General features: G+C 39.6%; 1 protein-coding gene across 1 annotated transcript in view; it reads left to right on the top strand.

Annotated features, from left to right (window-relative positions):
- Positions 1-25,949, top strand: part of LOC128646842 (uncharacterized protein DDB_G0290685-like) — a 327,554-nt gene that overhangs the window by 79,851 nt on the left and 221,754 nt on the right. Inside the window, exons 3-6 of the mRNA XM_053699642.1 lie at positions 9,753-10,022; positions 10,981-11,044; positions 20,025-20,081; positions 24,765-25,620. Of these exons, the coding sequence (XP_053555617.1) occupies positions 9,903-10,022; positions 10,981-11,044; positions 20,025-20,081; positions 24,765-25,620 (1,097 nt within the window). The 5' untranslated portion in view covers positions 9,753-9,902. The remainder of the gene's footprint in view (positions 1-9,752; positions 10,023-10,980; positions 11,045-20,024; positions 20,082-24,764; positions 25,621-25,949) is intronic.

Here is a 25,949-nt window from a genome sequence, read left to right as displayed (position 1 = left end):
ATTGACAAGAGAAGTACATTGGAACTTTTTTTTTTATATATATAAATGTATTTGTCTGTTTATGAAATACAATTTAAGGTAAGATGTCCCTTTGAAAAAGGATCCAGCACACAGTGACCATTTTACTTAAACTGTAAGATGACCAGTGGCCTCACTAGGGTTGGTGTCACCCCCAGCGGGAAAAGAACAGGGCAGGATACAGCTCAGCACCGTGAAGAAGAAAGCTGAATCTTAATATGAACTTTGCGTATACTACACAACGATACATGCATAGCTGGATTACGTTTTCTTCCTCCTCCCCTGGGTTTCCCCTAGTGATGCGCCAGTGCCAGATTAAGGGCTTCATTGGGCCAGGAGCTGATGATTTTGTGGGCCTATTTTTGAATTGCATGAAACACACACAGAAAGACACCCACTGATACACATAGATATACAGATATATACACACAGATGCACATGTACAGAGAGAAAGACACACTGACATAGACACACACAGAAACACAGTGACACACAAAGATATACAGATATATACACACAGATGCACATGTACAGAGAGAAAGACACACTAACATAGACACACACAGAAAGACACCCACTGATACACATAGATATACAGATATATACACACAGATGCACATGTACAGAGAGAAAGACACACTGACATAGACACACACAGAAAGACACCCACTGATACACATAGATATACAGATATATACACACAGATGCACATGTACAGAGAGAAAGACACACTGACATAGACACACACTGAAAGACACCCACTGATACACTTAGATATGCAGATATATACACACAGATGCACATGTACAGAGAGGAAAGACCACTGACATAGACACACACAGAAAGACACCCACTGATACACATAGATATGCAGATATATACACACAGATTCACATGTACAGAGAGAAAGACACCACTGACATAGGACACTCACAGAAAAGACACCCACTGATACACATAGCTATACAGATATATACACACAGATGCCACATGTACAGAGAGAAAGACACACTGACATAGACCACACAACAGAAAGACACCCACTGATTACACATAGATATACAGATATATACACACAGATGCACATGTACAGAGAGAAAGACACACTGACATAGACACACACAGAAAGACACCCACTGATACACATAGATATACAGATATATACACACAGATGCACATGTACAGAGAGAAAGACACACTGACATAGACACACACAGAAAGACACCCACTGACCACACATAGATATACAGATATAAACACACAGATGCAGATGTACAGAGAGAAAGACACACTGACATAGACACACACAGAAAGACACCCACTGACACACATAGATATACAGATATATACACACAGATGCACATGTACACTGAGAAAGACACACTGACATAGACACACACAGAAAGACACCCACTGACACACATAGATATACAGATTATACACACAGATGCACAAGTACAGAGAGAAAGACACACTGACATAGACACACACAGAAAGACACCCACTGACACACATAGATATACAGATATATACACACAGATGCAGATGTACAGAGAGAAAGACACACTGACATAGACACACACAGAAAGACACCCACTGACACACATAGATATACAGATATAGAAAGACACCCACTGATACACATAGATATACAGATATATACACACAGATGCACATGTACAGAGAGAAAGACACACTGACATAGACACACACAGAAAGACACCCACTGAGACACATAGCTATACAGAGATATACACACAGATGCACATGTACAGAGAGAAAGACACACTGACATAGACACACACAGTAAGACACCCACTGATACACATAGATATACAGATATATACACACAGATGCACCATGTACAGAGAGAAAGACACACTGACATAGACACACACAGAAAGACACCCACTGACACACATAGATATACAGATATATACACACAGATGCACATGTACAGAGAGAAAGACACCTTGGCATAGACACACACAGGAAAGACACCCACTGACACACATAGATATACAGATATATACACACAGATGCACATGTACAGAGAGAAAGACACACTGACATAGACACACACAGAAAGACACCCACTGATACACATAGATATACAGATATATTACACACAGATGCACATGTTCAGAGAGAAAGACACACTGACATAGACACACACAGAAGACACCCACTGACACACATAGATATTCAGATATATACACACAGATGCACATGTACAGAGAGGAAAGACACACTGACATAGACACACACAGAAAGACACCCACTGATACACATAGATATACAGATATATACACACAGATGCACATGTACAGAGAGAAAGACACACTGACATAGACACACACACAGAAACACAGTGACACACACGGGCAAATACATACACAGACAGACACACAGAGACACAGACATATTTCCCAGACACACACATAAAAAGAGACAGACACACTGACACACATAAACATAAATTACGAAAAATAATTTTTTTTTTATCAAAATAAAAAAGAATTACACCTAATCTAATAGCCCTATCAAAATAAAAAGCCTCCCCCCCAAAATAAAAAAAAACCCTAGCCTACAACAAACTACCAATGGCCCTTAAAAGGGCCTCTTGTGGGGCATTGCCCCAAAGAAATCAGCTATTTTACATTGCAAAAAATAACCCCCCCCCCCCCGACAGTTAAACCCACCACCCACCCAAACCCCCCAAATAAAACAAAATCTAAAATAACCTATGCTCCTCATTGCCCTGAAAAGGACATTTGTATGGGCATTTAGCTCTTTTACATGCCCAGACCCTAATCTAAAAAAAAAACCACCCAAAAAAACCCTTAAACAAACCTAACACTAACCCCAGACGATCCACTTACAGTTCTTGAAGACCTGCTTGAAGGATTCATCCAGCCGGAGAAGTCCTCATCCAGGCGGCAAGAAGTCTTCATCCAGACAGTGGTGGCAGTGTCGGAGAGCAGCGGAATAGGGGTTAATAACTTTATTTAGGTTGCGGCGGTGTCAGGGAGCAGGAGGATAGGGGTTAAACATTTTAGTATAGTGGAGGCAATTTAGTGACAGGGTATAAATAAAGTTGGGAAAAAGCCGAATAGATGCGAGATCGATGACTGCTAGTTAACAAAAGTCCGATGCTCATCACCCCGTACTTGATGCGCGTCTTTTTGCCGGCTTTTTTAATAAATAAGGAGAGCGTATTGAGATATACGGCCGTGATGTTAGGCGATGTTAGGCAAAGCCTACAGACCGGCAAATGTTGAAGTTCGTAACAAACGATACAGCGATCTCAATCTGACGCAGATCGATGCGTACGTCATTACAGATGTTCTGAATACACATTCGGCTCTATCTGACACTTTTTCCCATTTAACAAACTTTTAACAGGTACGCTCGCGTCTTTTCCAACCCAGCGTACCTGGTTTTCAATCCGCCACCCTGGAGGCCGCGAATACCGCGGATGCCATAGAAATCAATGGGAGTCTGAAAGTAGCAAAAGCTTATGTTCGATGCTGCAAGACAAAGAAATATACCCTATTGATTTTATGGTAGAAAACAAGTTACGTTTACACCTAACACCCTAACATAAACCTCGAGTCTAAAGACCCCTAATCTGCCGCCCCAACATCGCCGCAAGCTAAATTAAAGTATTAACCCCTATTCCGCCGCTCCCCACCACTACCGCCACTAAATAAACATATTAACCCCTAAATCTCTGGCCTCCCACATCATCACCACCACTAACTAAACCTATTAACCCCTAAACCGTCAGCCCCCCACATCGCCAAAAACTAAATTAAGCTTTTAACCCCTAAACCTAACAACGCCTTAACTTTAAATTAAAATTACAACATCCCTATCTTAATATAAATTACAACTTACCTGTATAATTAAATTAAACTAATGTTAAACTATAAATTAACCTACCCTAACTATTATACTACAATTAAATTAAACTACCAATTAAATAAACTAAATTACATATTAAAGAAACCTAACCCTATTCAAATTATTTAAATCTACTATTAAACATTATTAAAAGTACTAAATTACAGAAAAAAACAAACACTAAGTTACAAAAACAAACACTAAATTACAAAAAATAATTTTTTTTTTATCAAAAATAAAAAAGAATTACACCTAATCTAATAGCCCTATCAAAATAAAAAAGCCCCCCAAAATAAAACAAAAACCCTAGCCTACAATAAACTACCAATGGCCCTTAAAAGGGGCCTTTTGTGGGGCATATAGCTTAATTTAGTTTATGGCAATGTGGGGGGCTGACGGTTTAGGGTTAATAGGCTTAGTTAGTGGTGGTGATGTGGCAGGCCAGAGGTTTAAGGGGGTTAATACATTTATTTAGTTTCGGTGGTGTCGGGGAGCAGCGGAATAGGGGCTAATAACTTTATTTTGCTTCCGGCGGTGTCGGGGAGGTGGCGGGATAAGGGGTTAATAACTTTTTTTAGGTTGCGGCGGTGTCGGGAGCGGCGGATAAGGGTTTAAACATTTTAGTATAATGGCAGCATTTAGTGACAGGGTATAAATAAAGTTGGGAAAAAGCAGAATAGACGCGAGATCGATGACTGTTAGTTAACAACAGTCCGATGCTCATCAACCCCGTACTTGGTGCGCGTCTTTTTGCCAGCTTTTTTCATAAATGAGAAGAGCATATTGAGATACGCGGCCGCAATGTTAGGCTATGTTAGGCAAGCGTATTGGTGCCGGGCGAATGCAACATAGTTGATGCTTTGATAGATATCCCCCCAGTGACACGCAGAAACATACACACAGATACAGAGACACAATGATACACTCAGACACACACATAGAGAGACAGACACACTGACACATACACAGATACAGAGTGTTTTGAGGACAATAAATTATTACTTATGTCTCTGTACAGACATACACAGACTGACACACACACACACACATACAGTATATAAGCATAGACTGAGACACTGACACACACATACATACAAGCACAGAAACTCATATAGAGGTATAGACATACACATACAGAGAGACAGACATACTGTCGCACACACACACACACACATACATACAAGCACAGAAACTCATATAGAGGTATAGACATACACATACAGAGAGACAGACATACTGTCGCACACACACACACACACACACAAACATACAAGCACAGGAACTCATATAGAGGCACAGACACACACACACACACACACACACACACACACATACATACATACAAGCACAGAAACTCATATAGAGGCACAGACACACACACACAGACGCTGACACATTAACAGAGACACTGGAAAATAAGACAGAAAAATATTACAGAAAGGAAATGCACTTTTAAATAAAGATGGGTGTTATACAACTTGAAATCACAAAACCATGAGAAAGGGCACTAACAGCTGCGGAGACCCTGCATCTCCTGAAAGTTCATTGACCCCAATAAAATCCATGACCTGGCACATCAAAAAACAAAGTTCTTGCATAGCCACTCTGAATATCCATGACACGCCTACACTCATCTGTGACATACAGGAGGAGTTGCTCTGCGTGTATTCAACCTACCCGGGATTTCTGCAGCTCTGCTTTATTTCATTTCAGCAGAGTCTGTATTCTGTTGAAATGAAACAAAGCAAGAGAGGAGATAACGCAGCTTCACATGATCGATGCATTTCTGGATAGCAGCAGAGAAAAGAACAAGCAATGTTGTAAAAGCCTCAGGTATTAACAAATAAATAAATACAGTGTTGTACCTCTAGAGCGATGCCTTAAAGGGACACTGAACCCAATTTTTTTATTATGTGATTCAGATAGAGCATGCCATTTAAGAAAATTTCTAATTTACTCCTGTTCAGTGTTCCCTCTAAGGCCAGTTTTGTGAGGGGCCCAGCGGCAAAACTGTTAATTACAGCAATTAGCAAACACTACACAATGCAGACTACAAGGTGTGGTTCCCTTATTAACTGTTTCATTGCTGGGCCGCTCACAAAACTGGCCTTAGAGGGAACACTGCTCCTGTTATCAATTTTTCTTCACTATCTTGCTATCTTTATTTGAAAAAGAAAGCACCTAAGCTTTTTTTTTGGTTCAGGACTGTGGACAGCACTTTTTTATTGGTGGATGAATTTATCCACCAAACAGCAAGAACAACCCAGGTTGTTTCCAAAAAATGGGCCGGCATCTAAACTTACATTCTTGCATTTCAAATAAAGATACCAAGAGAATGAAGAAAATGTGATAATAGGAATCAATTAGAAAGTTGCTTAAAATTGCAAGCTCTATCTGAATCACAAATGAAAAAAAATGTGGGTTCAGTGTCCCTTTAAGCTAGCCCTGCCTACAAGAACTCCTCACTGTACTTACATGACGCTCCCCTGCCATACAAGAAACAAACACCTACATTACAAGTTTTCCGTTTGTGTTTTAATGCTGAAAAATTGGTAATGTCAGCGTTAAAAAAGCACCGCAGCCATTACAAGTCTTGTCGGTATAGCTGTCCCACAAGCCTTTTAGCCAGCAACGCAACGTCAGTCCCGCACACGTAAAAATTACGTTTTTTCATTCCATAGTGCAGCCATTACAAGTTTTGCGGTGAGGATAAAAAGCTTGCATTCCAGCCTATAACAACAAGTTCCGTACCGCCATCTGAGGGAATTAGTTATGCGTTTTACGCAACAAAACTGTTACATAAAGCTCATAACTAATGTTTCACAAAGTACATTAACACCCATAAACTACCTATTAACCCATAAACCGAGGCCCTCCCACATCACAAATACTATATTAAAGTTATTAACCCCTAATCTGGTGCTCCCGACATCGCCGCCGCTAATAAAATTTATTAACCCCTATTCCGCCGCTCCTGACATTGTCGCCACTATACTAAATATATTAACCCCTATTCCCCCGCACCTCAACATCGCCCACACTATAATAAATATATTAACCCCTATTCCACTGCTCCCCGATACCATTGCTATTATAATAAATCTATTAACCCCTAAACCACAAGCCCCCCACAATGAAATATACTAAATAAAACTATTAACCCCTAAACCAGAAGCCCCACACAATGAAATATTCTAAATTAAACTATTAACCCCTAAACCGGAAACCCCCCACAACGAAATATACTAAATTAAACTATTAACCCCTAAATCGAAAGCCCCCACATTGCAATAAACTAATTTAAACTAGTAACCCCTAAACCTAACGCCCCCCCTTAACTTTATATTAAAATTACAATTTCCCAATCTTAAATTAAATTAAATGTTCCTGTCAAATAAAAAAAACTAAGTTTAAACTAACAATTAAACTAACTGCCAATTAAAGAAAATTAAAATACACATTAAAACAATCCTAACACTACTATAAAAATTACATTACAAAGTATCTAATTACAAAAAATAAAAAATACTAAATTAGAAAAAATAACAAATGAAATTATCAAAAATAAAAAAGAATTACACCTAATCTAATAGCTCTATAAAAAAAAAAGCCCCCCCCCAATAAAAAACCCCCCTAGCCTACAATAAACTAACAATAGCCCTTAAAAGGTCCTTTTGTAGGGCATTGCCCTAAGTTAAACAGCTCTTTTACCTGTAAAAAAACCCCACAAAGAACCCCCAACAGTAAAAGCCACCACCCAACCAACCCCCCAAAATAATAAAGCTAACTCTAAAAAAAAACCTAAGCTACCCATTGCCCTGAAAAGGGCATTTGTATGGGCAGTGTCCTTAAAAGGGCATTCAGCTCTTTTGCTTGCCCTGAAAAGGACATTCAGCTCTTTTAAGAATAGCCCAAACCCTAAACTAAAAAAAACACACCCAAAAGTTTTTAAAAAATCCTAACACTAACCTCCGAAGATCCACTTACAGTTCCTGAAGTCCGGACATCTAGGCAGCGAGAGGTCTTCATCCAGGTGGCTACATCTTCATCCATCGCGGGACAGGCATGCGTGGAGGCAGAGGTCCATGCGAAGGTCCAAGGCGGAGGTCCAGGCGAAGGTCCAACGCGGAGGTACAGACGGAGGTCCATTGATCCAACGTTGAGGTCCTACTCATGTGATCGTCTGCCACACACTGAGGATTGAAATGCAAGGTACCCCTTTTATACTGGGGGTACCATTGCATTCCTATTGGCTGAAAAAATTGAATCAGTCAATAGGAATTAGGGCTGATAAAATCCTATTGGCTGTTCAATTAAGATGCCGTCTGGATGAAGATGGAGCCGCCGGAATAAAGATCGTTCAATTGGGACTTCAACAGCGGTGAGTACCTAAAGAGGGGTTAGTGTTAGGTGTTTTTAATGTTTTTTGGGGTGATTTTTCTTTTAGATTATGGTGGGCACTTTTAAAAGTGCTGAATGCCCTTTTAAGGGCAGGGAAAGAGCTGAATGCCCTTTTCAGGGCAATGCCCACACAATTGCCCTTTTTTCAGGGCAATGGGTAGATTAGGTTTTACTTTATTTTTATTTTGTGGGTTTGAGGGGTGGGGGGTTTGTATACTTTTAGGGGTGTTTGTTTTTCTTTTGTAGGAAAAGAACTGTTATCTTCAGGGCAATGCCCTACAAAAGGCCCTTTTAAGGGGCCTTGGTAGTTTATTATAGATTAGGGTTTTTTATTTTGGGGTGTTTTTTTTATTTTTTTAAAGGGTATTAGAATAGGAATAGTTTTTATTGTTTTGGATAATTTCGTTTGTTATTTTTTGTAATTTTAGTGTTTTTTATTTTTGTAATGGTAGTTTTTTTATTTTTTGTAATGTTAGGATGTTAGGTTTTAGTGTAAGGTAGGTTAGGTTTTATTTCACAGGTAAGTTTGTATTTATTTTAACTAGGTAGTTAGTAAATAGTTAATAACTATTTACTAACTAGTCTACCTAGTTAAAATAAATGCAAACTTAGCTGTGAAATAAAAATAAAACCTAATCTAGCTACAATATAACTATTAGTTGTTGTAGCTATCTTAGGTTTTTTTCACAGGTAAGTATGTATTTAGTTTATTATAGTGTGGGCGATGTTGGGGTGCAGGGGAATAGGGGTTAATAACTTTAGTATAGTGGTGGTGATATCGGGAGTGGCAGATTAGGGGTCAATAGATTTATTTAGGTGGCGGCGATATCGGGAGCGGCAGATTAGGGGTTAATAACATTATGTAGGTGTCGGCGATGTTGGGGGCAGCAGATTAGGGGTGTTTAGATGTGTTTATGTTTGGGTGTTAGGTTTAAACTTAACTTTTTTTCCCCATAGACATCAATGGGGCTGCGTTACGGAGCTTTTCATTCCGCGATTGCAGGTGTTAGGTTTTTTTTCTAACGCTCGAAAGCGTGCCCGAGCACGTTAAAACAGCGCTTGTATTTTGTGCGGTATGGAGCTCAACCCAACCATATCGCACGCACAAGCCGGCTTTTTTCAAAACTTGTAATGGCAGCGATATGGAAGGTGAAATAGCGCTAATTCTGTTGTATTCGTTAAATTCCTTCTAACGTGCATATGACTGGAGTTAGATAAGGCTAGTGCTCTTAGGTTGTAAAGGGGGGTTGTGTTATGTTAGTGCTTTTTGAGGCATGAATAGGGTAGGTGTGGCTAGGCTGTATTGTGTATGTGCAGTTAATGATTAAAAGGGGGCAGGTAAATGGGAGGGGGGAGAGGAGGGTATAAAAAAGGTGTGCAGATAGGAAGTGCTTCAGACTAACCTTTTTTTTTTCTTGTATTTACAGGTACAGCATTTTCTTTTCCATTTCTCCAGTTAGAAAGGATGGCACATAGGAATAGGAAGATCCCAAAACCTTTCTTGGAAGGAGAGAACATGTGGAAGAACTGGGCGTTGGAGGTTCAGGAAAAACTGAAGAAGCTTGAAAAGGCACAGAATGGTCCTCTGGCCCCCAAGGGGAGTAGCGGTGTCTGGAGAGGGTGTAGCGGCAGGAACATCTGCAAAGGTGGGGGCAGCAGAACAGCGGGTATATCAGCCCAGTGGCTTCATTGGTCAGGTAAGTAATTTTAACTCTGTGGGTAGGGATTGTTCTTGCCCGGTAGCAGAAGGATCTAAGGAGCTTTTTGGGGAGGAGGGCCCAGATTTGGAAATATCGTTGCTATCCGACGATTCCGATAGCAGAAGCAGAGGACCCATAAAGTTTCAACCTCCGCCATAGTCCCCCAAGCAGTGCACCCAGGTTAGTCCTTTTGGGCAGGAAGATGAGGCTGGTCAGGGCAAGATGGCAGGTAGGCGTGCCCCTTCTTCTCATCCTTTTGTGGCGCGTAGTAACGTAATCTTAAGTGCTTGGCGTTGTGACGATGATGTAAGGCATGGGCGGGGCTTTGCAGACACAAACACTCATGCACGGCAGCCATCTTGAGCGTTTTCCAATGACGCAGGATAGCCGCCATCTTTAATGCAGGAAGTAAGGTCAGTTGTAGGTGGTAGAAGTAGTAGAGCTTGCGGTGAGCAAGGGGATAGAGAGAACAGAGCAGTTCCAGAGGTGAGGGCATATACAAGCCGCGGTCCTGGCAGATCAATCTTAGGAAACACTGGTAGAGATAGTGGGAGGAGACAGGAAATGGCGCATCAAGAATTGGTTAATGAAAGATAGGAAAAAGAGGGGGGACTGAAAGGCAGGACAGAACGGGGGGTGGGAATAGAGAGTCAGTTAACAGACAGGATTTTATAGAAATATATGATAGGAGGGCAGGGGAGGATAGGCATGCTAAGAGATCTAGGACAACATTAAGGGATAATGATAGGCCCATGTTAATTAGGGATTTAGATGGGAATACATACATACGGTTAGAGGAGGATGTTAGGGGTGTAGTGGTAGTTAATGGGGGCGATAGGGAAGAAGGGCTAGCATGGGCAAAAAAGGGGAAGCAGCAGTTGGTAGCACAAAGGACAAGCAAAAGGAATAATAAAAATGTGATGAATAGAAATAATGGAGATTAATTGAATTACAGAAAGCAAGCTCAACAAGTAAGGAGCAGAGAAAGAAGGTGGTGACAACGCAGCAGAGAAGGCATGGTAAGCTAATTATGTATCGCAAATGTAATGTGTCTGACAGTTCATCAGAGTGGGATTCAGAGGACGAGAAAGTTACAGGAGAGGGTAATAGAAGAATGTTTAAATTTGTAAAGAAAATGTATGTGCAGCAAGGCAAAGGTAGTGTCAGAGAAAGTATGGGCATAGAAGGGGCTCATAGTGAGGGGGATTTTAATGAGGATGATGAGGTAACAGGTACAACATTATTGCCACTATCTCCCCACTTAAAATCAAAGATAATAGTAGGGGCAAAAAAGGCAAAGTACGTTGACGTATTCGAAATGACAAGCAGCGTTTAAAGCAAGGGGCGAGGATAATAAGGGGCATAAGCAAAAGCACAGAATGGGTGAAAGAAATATTGATTTATGCAGAATGTTTCATTTCTGAGATCCCAGATAAGGCAAAAGGGATGCTGCGTTACATACATTTGATTGCTGAATGTTACACAACATATGATGGTTTCATGTGGAAGGATTACAATGGGGAATTTAGGAGAGGCAATATGTAATTGGGGGACAAATGTAGGAAAGATTTTGGGGTAAAAATATTGGACATGTGGCCAAAGTTAATAAAGCCATCACCAGATGGGCAGTTGGTACGTTCAATGGGACAGGTAAAAATAGGGAGAAATGAAGGGAAAGAGTGTTGGACTTTAAATGACAAGAGGTGTGACAGGGGGGGGGCATGCAAATTTAAACATATTTGTAAACATTGTGGTGGGCTACATGCTGGGGTAGATTGCAGGAGAAGTGGAAATGGTAATGTGAACAGAACATTTTTTCGTGGCCCAGGGGGAAGCGGTAACGGAAGTGCAGTGGGAGGTAGCCAGAACTCCTCTGAAAGTAGATAAGTTGAGGATGGAATTAGGGAAATACCCTTTCAGGAATGATAGGGAATTGTTGGATGAGGGTTTGAAAAGTGGTTTTGTGGTTCCGGTTAAATCTGTTGTGCTAGGAGCTGAAAAGTTTAGAAATTTAAAATCAGCAAACGAACTTCCAGAGATATTACAGGAGAAAATGAATAAAGAAGTACAGCTGGGCAAGATTGGGGGGGCCTTTTGTCAACAAATTATTTGAGGATTTAGTTTTATCTCCTCTTGGGGTAGTGCCTAATAAAGAAAAAGGAAAAATATAGGATGATCCATCACCTATCTTACCCGAGAGGAAAGTCAGTTAATGATGCCATAGAAAAAGCAGATGCAACAGTACAGTATCAGTCATTTGACAGTGCAGTGAGAATGGTTAGGGAAACTGGAAAGGGTGCTCTTATGGCGAAGACCTGATATAGATTCTGCTTTTAGGCTGCTTCCTCTAAATCCGGTGAGCTTCAAATTGATGGGCTGTAAATTTGAAGACAAATTTTATGTAGATAAATGCCTGCTCATGTGTTTTTCAGAGTCCTGTTCTATTATTGAGAAATTCAGCACTTTCCTACATTGGTTGTTAACAGAAAGAATGGGTTCGGGTAATGTAGTGCATTACCTGAATGATTCTATGTTGGTTGGTCCAGCTGATTCTGGTGATTGCAAATATATGAAGGATGGTTTTTACTAGCATGCTAGAAAAATTGGGGGTACCTGTTGCAGCAGAGAAGTCTGAGGGGCCTGGAACGAGGATGGTTTTTTTGGGAATAGTAATAGACTCAGTTAAAGAGCAGTGTGAATTACCACAAGATAAAGTGGGAAAAGCAAGACAACTAATAGCAGACTTGATGGTTCGGAATAAAGTGATGCTCAGGGAGATGCAAAGGTTGTTGGGGGTTCTTAATTTTGCTTGTAGGGTCATCCCAGTGGGGAGGATTTTTAAGAAAAGGCTAGAATTGGCTACAGCAGGAATTAAGAAACCTGAACATATGGTGAGGATATCAGCGATAATGAGAGATGATTTGAAAGTTTGAGATTGTTTTCTTAGACAGTTTAACCCTTTGAGTGCTAAGCACTTTCCCACCTAGGCTAAGCTAAGCTTTTTTAATTTTTTTTATTTGTTTATAAAAAATAAAAAAAATTAACTTTTATTTTCTTTCAGATCCCCAAGTCTTACACTGTTGGAAAGGTTAGGCGATTACCTTTCCAACGGTGGGTATTGGGGGTCTGTAGCTGCTTAGATGCCTGATATACAGGCTTCTAAGTAGCATGACCCCTGCTCCTATACTTAACATTGTTAAGTATAAATAAAGTTGCGCGGTGACGTCATCACGTCATTGCGCGTGATGTCACCGCACAAAACGTGATGCCCCGATCGCCGGGGTAGGAGTGGGTGGGAGCCCCCAGATCTCCCTCAAGGTGGGAGAGTGCTAGTGACAGCTCTGAGCCGTCATTAGCAGCAGAGTGGGAAATTCTGTGACTGCTCAGATCCGTCATTAGCACACAAAGGGTTAATGGAATTAGGATTTGGCCAAAGGAAGTGGCTGAGAAGGATTTGGAATTGTTTACGGATTCTGCAGGAGGTGCAGGTTTTGGGGCTTATTTGCAAGGAAGATGGTGTGGCAGGTGAATGGCCCGAGGAATGGAGGAACAATGGTTGGGTGAAGAATTTGCATTGCTGGAGCTTTTCCCAATAATAGTGGTGGTGGAGTTATGGGGGCAATTGTTAGCAAACAGAAGTATAATCTGCTGGTCGGACAATAAGGGAGTGGTCGATGTGATAAACAACTTGCCGGCCCCATATATGCCTGTTATAAAATACTTGAGATACTTTGTTCTGAGATGTTTGGTATATAATATACAGTTTATGGCTAGGCATATTCCCGGTTATAAGAATGAAGTCGCCGACGCACTGTCCAGGTTTAAGTGGGAGTTGTTTAGAATGCTTGCCCCGGATTCTAGAAAAGATGGTGAATGCTGCCCTATGTTTCTTTGGCAGATTGGCAACGGATAAAAGGAATCAGGAGTTTGGTGGAAAATTCAGTGGCGCCAAAGACGCAGGTTGCATATCAAAAATCTTGGAGGCAGTGGCTAACTTTTAGGAATGAGGATGTTTAAATAAGGTTCATAAGCAGCACTAACAATGATTGCTTATTGGTTATTAATAATGTTTTTGGTTAAAGTTTATTGGGTTGTAAACAGTTTGGAGCATCTAAAGCCTTTACAAGAAACAAAAGGAATGAATATGACTAGAGTTAGATAAGGCTGGTGGTCCTAGGTTGTAAAGGGGAGTTGTGTTATGTTAGTGTTTTTTGAGGCATGAATAGGATAGGTGTGGCAAGGCTGTATTGTGTATGTGCAGTTAATGATTAAAAGGGGGCAGGTAAATGGGAGGGGGAGAGGAGGTTATAAGAAGGTGTGCAGTGCTTCAGACTAACCTTTTTTCTTGTATTTCCCACCCACCCACCCACCCACCCACCCTAAAATAGGAATAGAAACAAATGAGAGACTAAGATCAATCTGGAAAGGTTACAGAGGAGAGAAGGAGGAGATGAATTTTACATGGTTAAGGGCAAGGGTGCTGACCATTTGGTTGGATCACCATAAGACCACCTGTGTACCCACAAGGAGGGAATAGCTGCAGCTGATGGTGGCAGGTGATGCAATTTGGTCTATGCCAGCCAGAAGCAAAACAATTTCTTTAAATAGATATGCAGCTGATTGATTAGTTATGCTGGAAAGTTGGTTGGTGGCAATGTTGTTATTTGATTTTGGAACTTGAAGTTATGTTGATTGGTGGTTTTGCTCTCTTTCCAATTTTGTGCCATAAAGGCAAAAGTTCTGTTAGGTTAAAAAAATGTGACCTTTCCAATTTTGGCCAAGAATGTAACATTGTCGTGTCTTTATTTCTAAGGTTAAATAAGGTTCATAAGCAGCACTAACAAGGATTGCTTATTGGTTATTAATAATATTTTTGGTTAAAGTTTATTAGGTTGTAAACTGTTTGGAGCATCTATAGCCTTAATGTTTTTTCCGGTATGGCTGAGAAGGTGGCAGAAGTGACAACACTGAATCATCTTCTAGATGTCAACATCTGCAATGTAGTCATGTATGCAGACATTGCAGATTTTGACATCTAGAAGATGATTGAGTGTTGTCACTTCTGCCACCTTGTCAGTCATACCGGATAAAAACATTATGACAGGGGAATGTGCAGCAGCCAGCATTTTACAGATTCTCTAAGAAAAACCGTCACCAAGCTAATATGTTTTTTTGTCTAAATGAATGGCGGTGGAATCTGTTATAGAGTGAGCAGTTATGAAAGGGGATTCAGGGGAATGTGCAGCAGCCAGCATTTTACAGATTCTCTAAGGAGACCGTCACCGAGCTAATGTGTTTTTTTTTTTGTCTGACCATGGAGTCTGTTACAGAGTGAGCCGTGTCCTAGTAAGTAACCCTGTTGTTGTGTGACTTACCCCCAGATTTTCATTTTCTTTGTTGCCTGCTGGCTGGTCCTGATCCTTCCCGCGCTCTCTAGCTCGACCTGCACAGTGCCTGGCTGGCTCCTCCCTCTTCCTCTCCAGTCTCCAGTCATGTGTTCCTTGTGCTGTGTAGGAACGTGACGGCTGGCTGGAACTGAAGGAGGCTAGCATAAGCATAGCAAATAGCAACATGGGGAATATGGTGGTTCTTCCAGCTGAGCACGGGGAGGCGCACTGCACATATTACTACTCAGTCTCAAAATAAAAAAACACCGGCCCAAACTCTCAGTAAAACAACAAATATATATATATATCCATTCACAAACTTCACACAAGTGCCGGGGCTGGTGGGGAAGGGGGGGGGGGGCAAAGAATATTCTAGGGGGGCCCCCCTTATCCCCCTGTAGCGACACCACTGTGTGTGTGTGTGTGTGTGAGAGAGAGAGAGAGAGAGAGAGAGAGGCGGAGTGTGTGTGAGAGAGATAGAGAGAGAGGCAGAGACTGTGTAAGAGAGGGATGAGAGTCTGAAACAGGCAACAAAAGTGTGAGAGAGGAAAAGAGTGAGAGGTCAGTAGAGTGAGAGGGGGGGTGTAAGCATGAAAGAGTGAGTGTTAGTGTGGGTGTATGTATGTGAGAGGGGAGAGTAAGTAAGAGAGATAATATGTGTATTATTAACATTTTCAGGTTTTTACACTCATGATAAAAGTGCACTTACAGTTTATCCACCTGGCTAAAAATTGCACAGGTAAAAATATCTGCGCACAGTGCACAAAAAAATTAGAGGTAACATTGCTTTATTTGCCCGTATATGTGGGCTGTGCACTCAGAAACTGCTGTTAGATCTCAAACATCAAGGCATCAATGGATTCCAGAGTATTAACCCTTTCCTGCTATAGGGACACAGTGATAGACTGTCAAATCCCTATCGGCCAGATTACGAGTTTTGTGGTTAGGAGCTGTGCGGTGCTAACAAGCAGTTTTTTCTCACCGCTCACCTGCAGCGCTGGTATTAAGGGTTTTTATAAACCCGGCGTTGAAAGGCAAGAAGTGAGCGTAGAGCAAAATTTTGCTCCACACTACACTCCAATACCAGCGCTGCTTAAGTTAGCGGTGAGCTGGTCGTACGTGTTTTGCACGATTTCCCCATAGTCATCAATAGGGAGAGCCAGCTGAGAAAAAGTCTAACACCTGCAATAAAGCAGCGTAAAGATTAGTAACGCCGCCCCATTGATTCCTATAGGTATGGGAAAATAAAATATATTTTTATACCTAACAGCCTAAAATGAACCCCGAGTCTAAACACCCCTAATCTTAAATTTATTAACCTCTAATCTGCTGCCCCTGACATCGCTGACACCTACATTATTCTTATTAACCCCATTGATTCCTATAGGTATGGGAAAATAAAATATATTTTTATACCTAACAGCCTAAAATGAACCCCGAGTCTAAACACCCCTAATCCTAAACTTATTAACCCCTAATCTGCTGCCCCTGACATCGCTGACACCTACATTATTCATATTAACCCCTAATCTGCCGTTCCGGACACCACTGCCACCTACATTATACTTATTAACCCCTAATCTGCTGCCCCCAACATCGCAGACACCTACATTATAGTTATTAACCCCCAATGTTGCCGCAACCTACCTACACTTATTAACCCGTAATCTGCCGGCCCCAACGTCGCCGCCACTATATTAAATGTACTAACCCCTAAATCTAAGTTTAACCCTAACACCCCCTAACTTAAATATAATTTAAATAAATCTAAATAAAATTCCTATCATTACCTAAATTATTCCTATTTAAAACTAAATACTTACCTATAAAATAAACCCTAAGCTAGCTACAATATAACTAATAGTTACATTGTAGCTAGCTTAGGGTTTATTTTTATTTTACAGGCAACTCTGTATTTATTTTAACTAGGTAGAATAGTTACTAAATAGTTATTAACTATTTAATAACTACCTAGCTAAAATAAAGACAAATTTACCTGTAAAATAAAACCTAACCTAAGTTACACTAACACCTAACACTACACTATAATTAAATCAATTCCCTACCTTAAATACAATTAAATAAATTAAATTAAATTAGCTAAATCACAAAAAAAAACAACACAAAATTACAGAAAATAAAAACAAATTACAGATCTTTAAACTAATTACACCTTATCTAAGAGCCCTATCAAAATAAAAAAAAGCCCCCAAAATAAAAAAAAAAAACCTAGCCTAAACTAAACTACCAATAGCCCTTAAAAGGGCCTTTTGCGGGGCATTGCCCCAAAGAAATCAGCTTTTTTACCTGTAAAAAAAATACAAACAACCCCCCAAACAGTAAAACCCCACCACCCACACAACCGACCCCCCAAATAAAAGCCTAACTAAAAAAACTAAGCTCCCCATTGTCCTGAAAAGGGCATTTTTGATGGGCATTGCCCTTAAAAGGGAATTTAGCTCTATTGCTGCCCAAAGCCCTAACCTAAAAAATAAACCCACCCAATACACCCTTAAAAAATCCTAACACTAACCCCTGAAGATTCACTTACCGTGAGAAGTCTTCATCCAAGTGGCAAGATGTCCTCAACGAAGCCAGCAGAAGTGGTCCTTAAGGCGGGCAGAAGTCTTCATCCAGACGGCATCTTCTATCTTCATCCTTCTGACGCGGAACGGTTCCATCTTCTTTGATCCAATCAGCCAATAGGATTGAGCTCACATTCTATTGGCTGATTGGAACAGCCAATAGAATGCCAGCTCAATCCTATTGGCTGATTGGATCAAAGAAGATAGAGCCGTTCAACATTGGAAGGATGAAGATAGAAGATGCCTGCTGGATGAAGACTTCTGCCCATCTGGAGGGCCACTTCTGCCGGCGTTGAGGACATCTTGCCGCTTGGATGAAGACTTCCCACGGTAAGTGAATCTTCAGGGGTTAGTGTTAGGATTTTTTAAGGGTGTATTGGGTGGGTTTATTTTTTAGGTTAGGGCTTAGGGCAGCAATAGAGCTAAATGCCCTTTAAGGGCAATGCCCATCAAAAATGCCCTTTTCAGGGCAATGGGGAGCTTAGTTTTTTTAGTTAGTCTTTTATTTGAGGGGTTGGTTGTGTTGGTGGTGGGTTTTACTGTTGGGGGGGTTGTTTGTATTTTTTTTACAGGTAAAAGAGCTGATTTATTTGGGGCAATGCCCCGCAAAAGGCCCTTTTAAGGGCTATTGATAGTTTAGTTTAGGCTAGGGTTTTTGTTTTATTTTGGGGGGGTATTTTTATTTTGATAGGGCTCTTAGATTAGTTGTAATTAGTTTAAAGATCTGTAATTTGTTTTATATTTCTGTAATTTAGTGTTTGTTTTTTTGTGATTTAGCTAATTTAATTTAATTTATTTAATTGTATTTAATGTAGGGAATTGATTTAATTGTAGGGTAGTGTTAGGTGTTATTGTAACATAGGTTAGGTTTTATTTTACAGGTAAATTTGTATTTATTTTAGCTAGGTAGTTATTAAATAGTTAATAACTATTTAATAACTATTCTACCTAGTTAAAATAAATACAAAATTGCCTGTAAAATAAAAATAAACCCTAAGCTAGATACAATGTAACTATTAGTTATATTGTAGCTATCTTAGGGTTTATTTTATAGGTAAGTATTTAGTTTTTAAATAGGAATAATTTAGTTAATGATAGTAATTTTCTTTAGATTTATTTAAATTATTTTTAAGTTAGGGTTTGTTAGGGTTTGGGTTATACTTAACTTTAAAGGGTTAATACATTTAGAATAGTGGCGATGACGTTGGGACGGCAGATTAGGGGTTAATAAATGTAGGTAGGTGGCGGCGATGTTGGGGGCAGCAGATTAGGGGGTTAATAAATATAATGTAGGTTGCGGCGATGTCCGGAGCGGAAGATTAGGGGTTAATAAGTATATTGTAGGTGACAGCGATGTTAGGGGCGGCAAATTAGGGGTTAATAATATTTAACTAGTGTTTTGCAAGGCGGGAGTGCGTGTGGTTTAGGGGTTATATGTTTATTCTAGTGGCGGTGATGTCCGGAGCGGCAGATTATGGGTTAATAATTTTATTTTAGGGTTTGCGATGCGGGAGGGGCCTCGGTTTAGGGGTTAATAGGTAGTTTATGGGTGTTAGTGTACTTTTTAGCACTTTAGTTATGAGTTTTATGCTACAGCGTTGTAGTGTAAAACTCATAACTACTGACTTTAAAATGTGTTAGGAATCTTGGAGGTAGAGGGAGTACCGCTCACTTTTTGGTCTCCCAGGACAAACTCATAATACCGGCGCTATGGAAGTTCCATAGAAAAAAGGGTTTACAAAGTTTATGTTATTCGGTTTGCGGTAAGGCCAAAAAAGTGTGCGGTGCCCCTAAACCTGCAAGACTCTAATACCAGCGGTAGTGAAAAAGCAGCGTTAGGACCTGTTAACGCTGCTTTTTCAGCTCACCGCAAAACTCGTAATCAGGCAGTATGTATTATTCACCAGTCATTATCTATTAAATTAATATGTCTAACACACAATTATAATTTTTATTGTTTCTATTATTTAAACAGAATGACTGTAATTGAATGGAAACAAAAATAAATACATTTCTATTTATTCTAGGAATCCAAAGTAGTTCAGAATCCTCAGATGAAAGCAGCGATGAAACAGACAATGCAGGTGAGTAAATGGAATTAGATAATATTGGGGCAGTTGGCTTTTTGTACACAAATGGTGTCTCACTGGCATAAACAAACTGACATGTACTGTATATAAATTAGCTGAATTATGGCGCACATTTTTATACATTGTTATATGTGGTTTGTTTGCTAATTAAACATAAGGGAATGTTTCAAATATTAAAATAAACTCCATATGATAGCAATAAGCAAAAATGTGATAGAGTGTACTATCAAAGGATATAGAAATTATGATAGAAAAGTGAAGTCCCAATAAAGTCCTATCTGTGTAACTGGTGATTATTGCAGCAATAGAACCTTATTCACAGTCACTGAGAAAGCCAAGCGGTAACTGATGAAACATATGTTGGATACGTGAAGATTAAGTCACATAGAGGACGGGGACTTTCTCTACTGAACCGAGAGACCGATAAACATTAGTAATATGTGAGTAAGGTTCTATTGCTGCAGTAATATGTAAGGTTCTAGTGCTGCAGTAATATGTGAGTAAGGTTCTAGTGCTACAGTAATATGTGAGTAAGGTTCTAGTGCTACAGTAATATGTGAGTAAGGTTCTATTGCTGCAGTAAAATGTGGGTAAAGTTTTATTGCTACAGTAATATGTGAGTAAGGTTCTATTGCTGCAGTAATATGTGAGTAAGGTTCTAGTGCTGCAGTAATATGTGAGTATGGTTCTATTGCTACAGTAATGTGTGAGTAAGGTTCTAGTGGTGCAGTAATATGTGAGTACGGTTCTATTGCTACAGTAATATGTAAGTAAGGTTCTATTGCTACAGTAATATGTGAGTAAGGTTCTAGTGCTGCAGTAATATGTAAGGTTCTATTGCTGCAGTAATATGTGAGTAAGGTTCTAGTGCTGCAGTAATATGTGAGTAAGGTTTTATTGCTGTAGTAATGTATGATTATGGTTATAGTGCTGCAGTAATATGTGAGTAAGGTTCTAGTTCTGCAGTAATATGTGAGTAAGGTTTTATTGCTGTAGTAATATATGATTATGGTTCTAGTGCTTCAGTAATTTGTGAGTAAGGTTCTATTGCTTCAGTAATATTTGAGTAAGGTTCTAGTGCTACAGTAATATGTGAGTAAGGTTCTAGTGCTGCAGTAATATGTGAGTAAGGTTCTAGTGCTACAGTAATATGTGAGTAATCTTCTAGTGCTACAGTAATATGTGAGTAAGGTTCTAGTGCTGCAGTAATATGTGAGTAAGGTTCTAGTGCTACAGTAATATGTAAGTAAACTTCTATTGCTACAGTGATCTGTGAGTAAGGTTCTAGTGCTGCAGTAATATGTGAGTAAGGTTCTAGTGCTATAGTAATATGTAAGTAAGCTTCTATTGCTACAGTAATATGTGAGTAAGGTTCTAGCGCTACAGTAATATGTGAGTAAGGTTCTATTTCTGCAGTAATATTTGAGTAAGGTTCTAGCGCTACAGTAATATGTGAGTAAGGTTCTATTTCTGCAGTAATATGTGAGTAAGATTCTAGCGCTACAGTAATATGTGAGTAAGCTTCTATTGCTACAGTAATATGTGAGTAAGGTTCTAGTGCTACAGTAATATGTGAGTAAGGTTCTATTGCTGCAGTAATATGTGAGTAAGGTTCTAGTGCTACAGTAATATGTGAGTAAGGTTCTATTGCTGCAGTAATATGTGAGTAAGGTTCTAGTGCTACAGTAATATGTGAGTAAGGTTCTAGTGCTACAGTAATATGTGAGTAAGGTTCTATTACTACAGTAATATGTGAGTAAGGTTCTAGTGCTGCACTAATATGTGAGTAAGGTTCTATTGCTGCAGTAATATGTAAGTAAGGTTCAATGGCTACAGTAATATGTGAGTAAGGTTCTATTGCTGCAGTAATATGTGAGTAAGGTTCTATTGCTACAGTAATATGTGAGTAAGGTTCTATTACTGCAGTAATATGTGAGTAAGGTTCTATTGCTGCAGTAATATGTGAGTAAGGTTCTAGTGCTACAGTAATATGTGAGTAAGGTTTTATTGCTGCAGTAATATGTGAGTAAGGTTCTAGTGCTGCAGTAATATGTGAGTAAGGTTCTGTTGCTGCATGAATATGTGAGTGAGGTTCTATTGCTGCAGTAATATGTGAGTAAGGTTCTAGTTCTGCAGTAATATGTGAGTAAGGTTCTATTGCTGCAGTAATATGCGAGTAAGGTTCTAGTTCTGCAGTAATATATAAGTAAGGTTCTGTTGCTGCAGTAATATGTGAGTAAGCTTCTAGTGCTGCAGTAATTTGTGAGTAAGGTTCTAGTGCTGCAGTAATATGTGAGTAAGGTTCTATTGCTGCAGTAATATGTGAGTATGGTTCTAGAGCTACAGTAATATGTGAGTAAGGTTCTATTGCTTCAGTAATATGTGAGTAAGGTTATATTGCTGCAGTAATATGTGAGTAAGGTTCTATTGCTGCAGTAATATGTGAGTAAGGTTCTATTGCTGCAGTAATATGTGAGTAAGGTTCTATTGCTGCAGTAATATGTGAGTAAGGTTCTATTGCTGCACTAATAACCAGTTACACAGGACTTCACTAATATAACATTTACTCACTTGGAGGTTGGAAGTCTTTAAGCAACATCTCACTAATTTGGGATTCCTCACATTGGACTCTACTTTTCTATAACAATTTATATTTCCTTTGAGAGTTCACTGTATCACATTATCTGCTTATTTGTATTGTTTATTATTGCAATTTACAAAATATTTATTGTTTGGTGAATCCATGTAATAACGACATAGGAATTATTTATTTAACTGGAAAGCTTTTTATTAATCTCTCTGTGCATGCAGCCCAGCACTTTCTTTTTTATACAGCAATTATTGTATTATAATAATTTGATACTATATTATAATGTGTGTGTGTGTGTGAGAGAGAGAGAGAGAGAGAGAGATAGAGGGAGAGTGTGTGAGAGAGAGAGGGGGGGTGGAGAGTGTGTGAGATAGAAAGAGAGAGGCAGAGGGTGAGATTACATGTACGGCGCAGGCTTCAGCGTAACTGCTGAAACCCGTGTCACCCGTAATTTCACCTTGCACATCGGGGAATTACATAAACCCCGCCAGCAGTTCATAAACTGCTGTATGTCAGATAAACTAGCGATGTCCAGAAATGTGCGTAAATAAAAATTTCTGGAGTCGCCAGTGACTTACAGCACTTTAGAAACTGCTGGCGCCTAAGAAAATAAAAAAAAATGTCAAATCTCCCGTAAAAGTCTAACCCGCCTCCCAAAAATAAACCCGACATGTAAATTCCCTATATCCGCCATCACCCCCATATTGGAACTAATAATATAAAAATGTATTAAAGCCTAATTTGACAACCCCCCACATCGCAATCTAACTAATTAAACTATTATCCCCTAATATGCCAACCCCCATATCGCAAAGTATTGTATAAACATATTAACCCCTAATCTGCAAAACCCCACAACGCAATAAACCTAATAAATATATTAACCCCTAAACCGCCAAACCCCCACAACACAATTAACCTAATAAATCTATTAACTCCTAAACCACGAACCCCATTCAACGCAAATAACTAATTAAATTACTAAGCCCCCTAACCTAACACCCCCTAAATTAACCCCATTTACCTAAAATTTAAAAAAACAAAATTACAATTAAAATAAAAAACCTAACATTACTTTAAAAACAAAAAAAATAAGTTTAAATTAAACTAAAAATTACAAAAAAATTACAAAAAGTCTACAATCACAGAAAAAAATTAACACAATTATCAAAAATTAAAAAATTAAACCTAATCCGTATAAAATTAAAAAAGCCCCTTGAAATAAAAACACCTAATCTAAACTAAACTACCAATGGCCATTAAAAGGGCCTTTTGTAGGGCATTGCCCTAAGTTAAATAGTTATTTTACCTCTAAAAAATACTAAGTCCCCCACTAACAGTAAAACCCCTCATCCACCAAACCCCCCAAAATAAAATAAACCTAACACTAAAAAAAACTAAACTACCTGTTGCCCCTAAAGGGGTATTTGTATGGGTATTTCCCTTAAAAGGGCATTCAGCTCTTTTACTGCCCTTAAAAGGGCATTCAGCTCTTTAACAAGTGCCCATTAAATCCTTAATAAAAAAAATTAGATTAGCCAATAGGATTTGAGCTACTGAAATCCTATTGGCTAATTTTAATCAGCCAATAGGATTTGAGTAGCTCTCATCCTATTGGCTGATTTGAATTTTTTCAGCCAATATGAATGCAAGGTACGCCATATTTAAATGCGTACCTTGCATTTAATCGTCAGTGTACAGCGTCGTCCGTACAAAGAGGATCCTTCACGCTCCATGGCACAAAGAGAGTGAGAGGTAGAGAGTGTGTGTATGAGAGAGAGCGATATAGAGAGAGAGGCAGAGAATATGTAGTAAGAGAGGGTGGAGAGTGTGAAACAGGGGGAAAAAAGTGTGAGAGAGGAGAAGAGTGAGAGAGCAGTGGAGTGAGAGAGAGGGGGGAGTGTGAGCATGAGAGAGTGAGTGGTAGTGTATGTTGTATGTATGTGAGAGGGAGAGTGTGTGAGAGATTGTGTGAATGTCAGTGTATTATTACCATTTTCAGTTTTTTTTTACCCTCACACACAATTAATTGAATGGAAACTTTTTTACTTTTTAACAAAAATAAATACATTTCCTTTTTATTCTAGCTATCAAAAATATTTCAGAACCCTCAGATGAAAGCAGTGATAAAACAGATGATGAGGTTGAGGAAAGGGAATTAGATAGTAACGAGAGTAGAGGAAGTAACGAGAGAGGAGGAAGTAACATGACAGGAGGAAGTAACGAGAGAGGAGGAAGTAACGAGACAGGAGGAAGTAACGAGACAGGAGGAAGTAACGAGACAGGAGGAATTAATGGGACAGGAGGAAGTAACATGACAGGAGGAAGTAACGAGACAGGAGGAATTAATGGGACAGGAGGAAGTAACATGACAGGAGGAAGTAACGAGAGAGGAGGAAGTAACGAGACAGGAGGAAGTAACGAGAGAGGAGGAAGTAACGAGAGAGGAGGAAGTAACGAGACAGGAGGAAGTAACGAGACAGGAGGAAGTAACAAGACAGGAGGAAGTAACGAGACAGGAGGAAGTAACGAGACAGGAGGAATTAATGGGACAGGAGGAAGTAACAAGACAGGAGGAAGTAACGAGACAGGAGGAAGTAACGAGACAGGAGGAATTAATGGGACAGGAGGAAGTAACATGACAGGAGGAAGTAACGAGACAGGAGGAAGTAACGAGAGAGGAGGAAGTAACGAGAGAGGAGGAAGTAACGAGACAGGAGGAAGTAACAAGACAGGAGGAAGTAACGAGACAGGAGGAAGTAAGGAGACAGGAGGAATTAATGGGACAGGAGGAAGTAACAGGACAGGAGGAAGTAACAGGACAGGAGGAATTAACATGACAGGAGAAATTAATGGGACAGGAGGAAGTAGCGGGACAGGAGGAAGTAACATGCCAGGAGGAAGTAACGAGACAGGAGGAAGCAATGGGACAGGAGGATCCAAGTAAGTACCTGAGAAACTAAATGTGTCCAGACCAATGTTGTGTTTCCACTCTCTCTCTACACATTGCTAACCAATAAAAACATCATTATTCTAGCAGATATAACTTTCTTGTTTGACTTCTCACAATAGATTAATTCTGATTTAGCTTAAAGGGACAGTATACACTCATTTTCATATAACTGCATGTAATAGACACTACTATAAAGAATAAGATGCCCAGATACTGATATACAAATACAGTATAAAACTGTTTAAAAACTTACTTAGAAGCTCTCAGTTTAGCTCTGTTGAAAAGGTAGCTGGAAAGCCCACTGCAAGTGGGAAATAAG

This window comes from Bombina bombina, chromosome 2 (assembly GCF_027579735.1).
Source record: "Bombina bombina isolate aBomBom1 chromosome 2, aBomBom1.pri, whole genome shotgun sequence".
NCBI lineage: Eukaryota > Metazoa > Chordata > Amphibia > Anura > Bombinatoridae > Bombina > Bombina bombina.
This window is presented reverse-complemented; position numbering and strand designations above follow the sequence as displayed.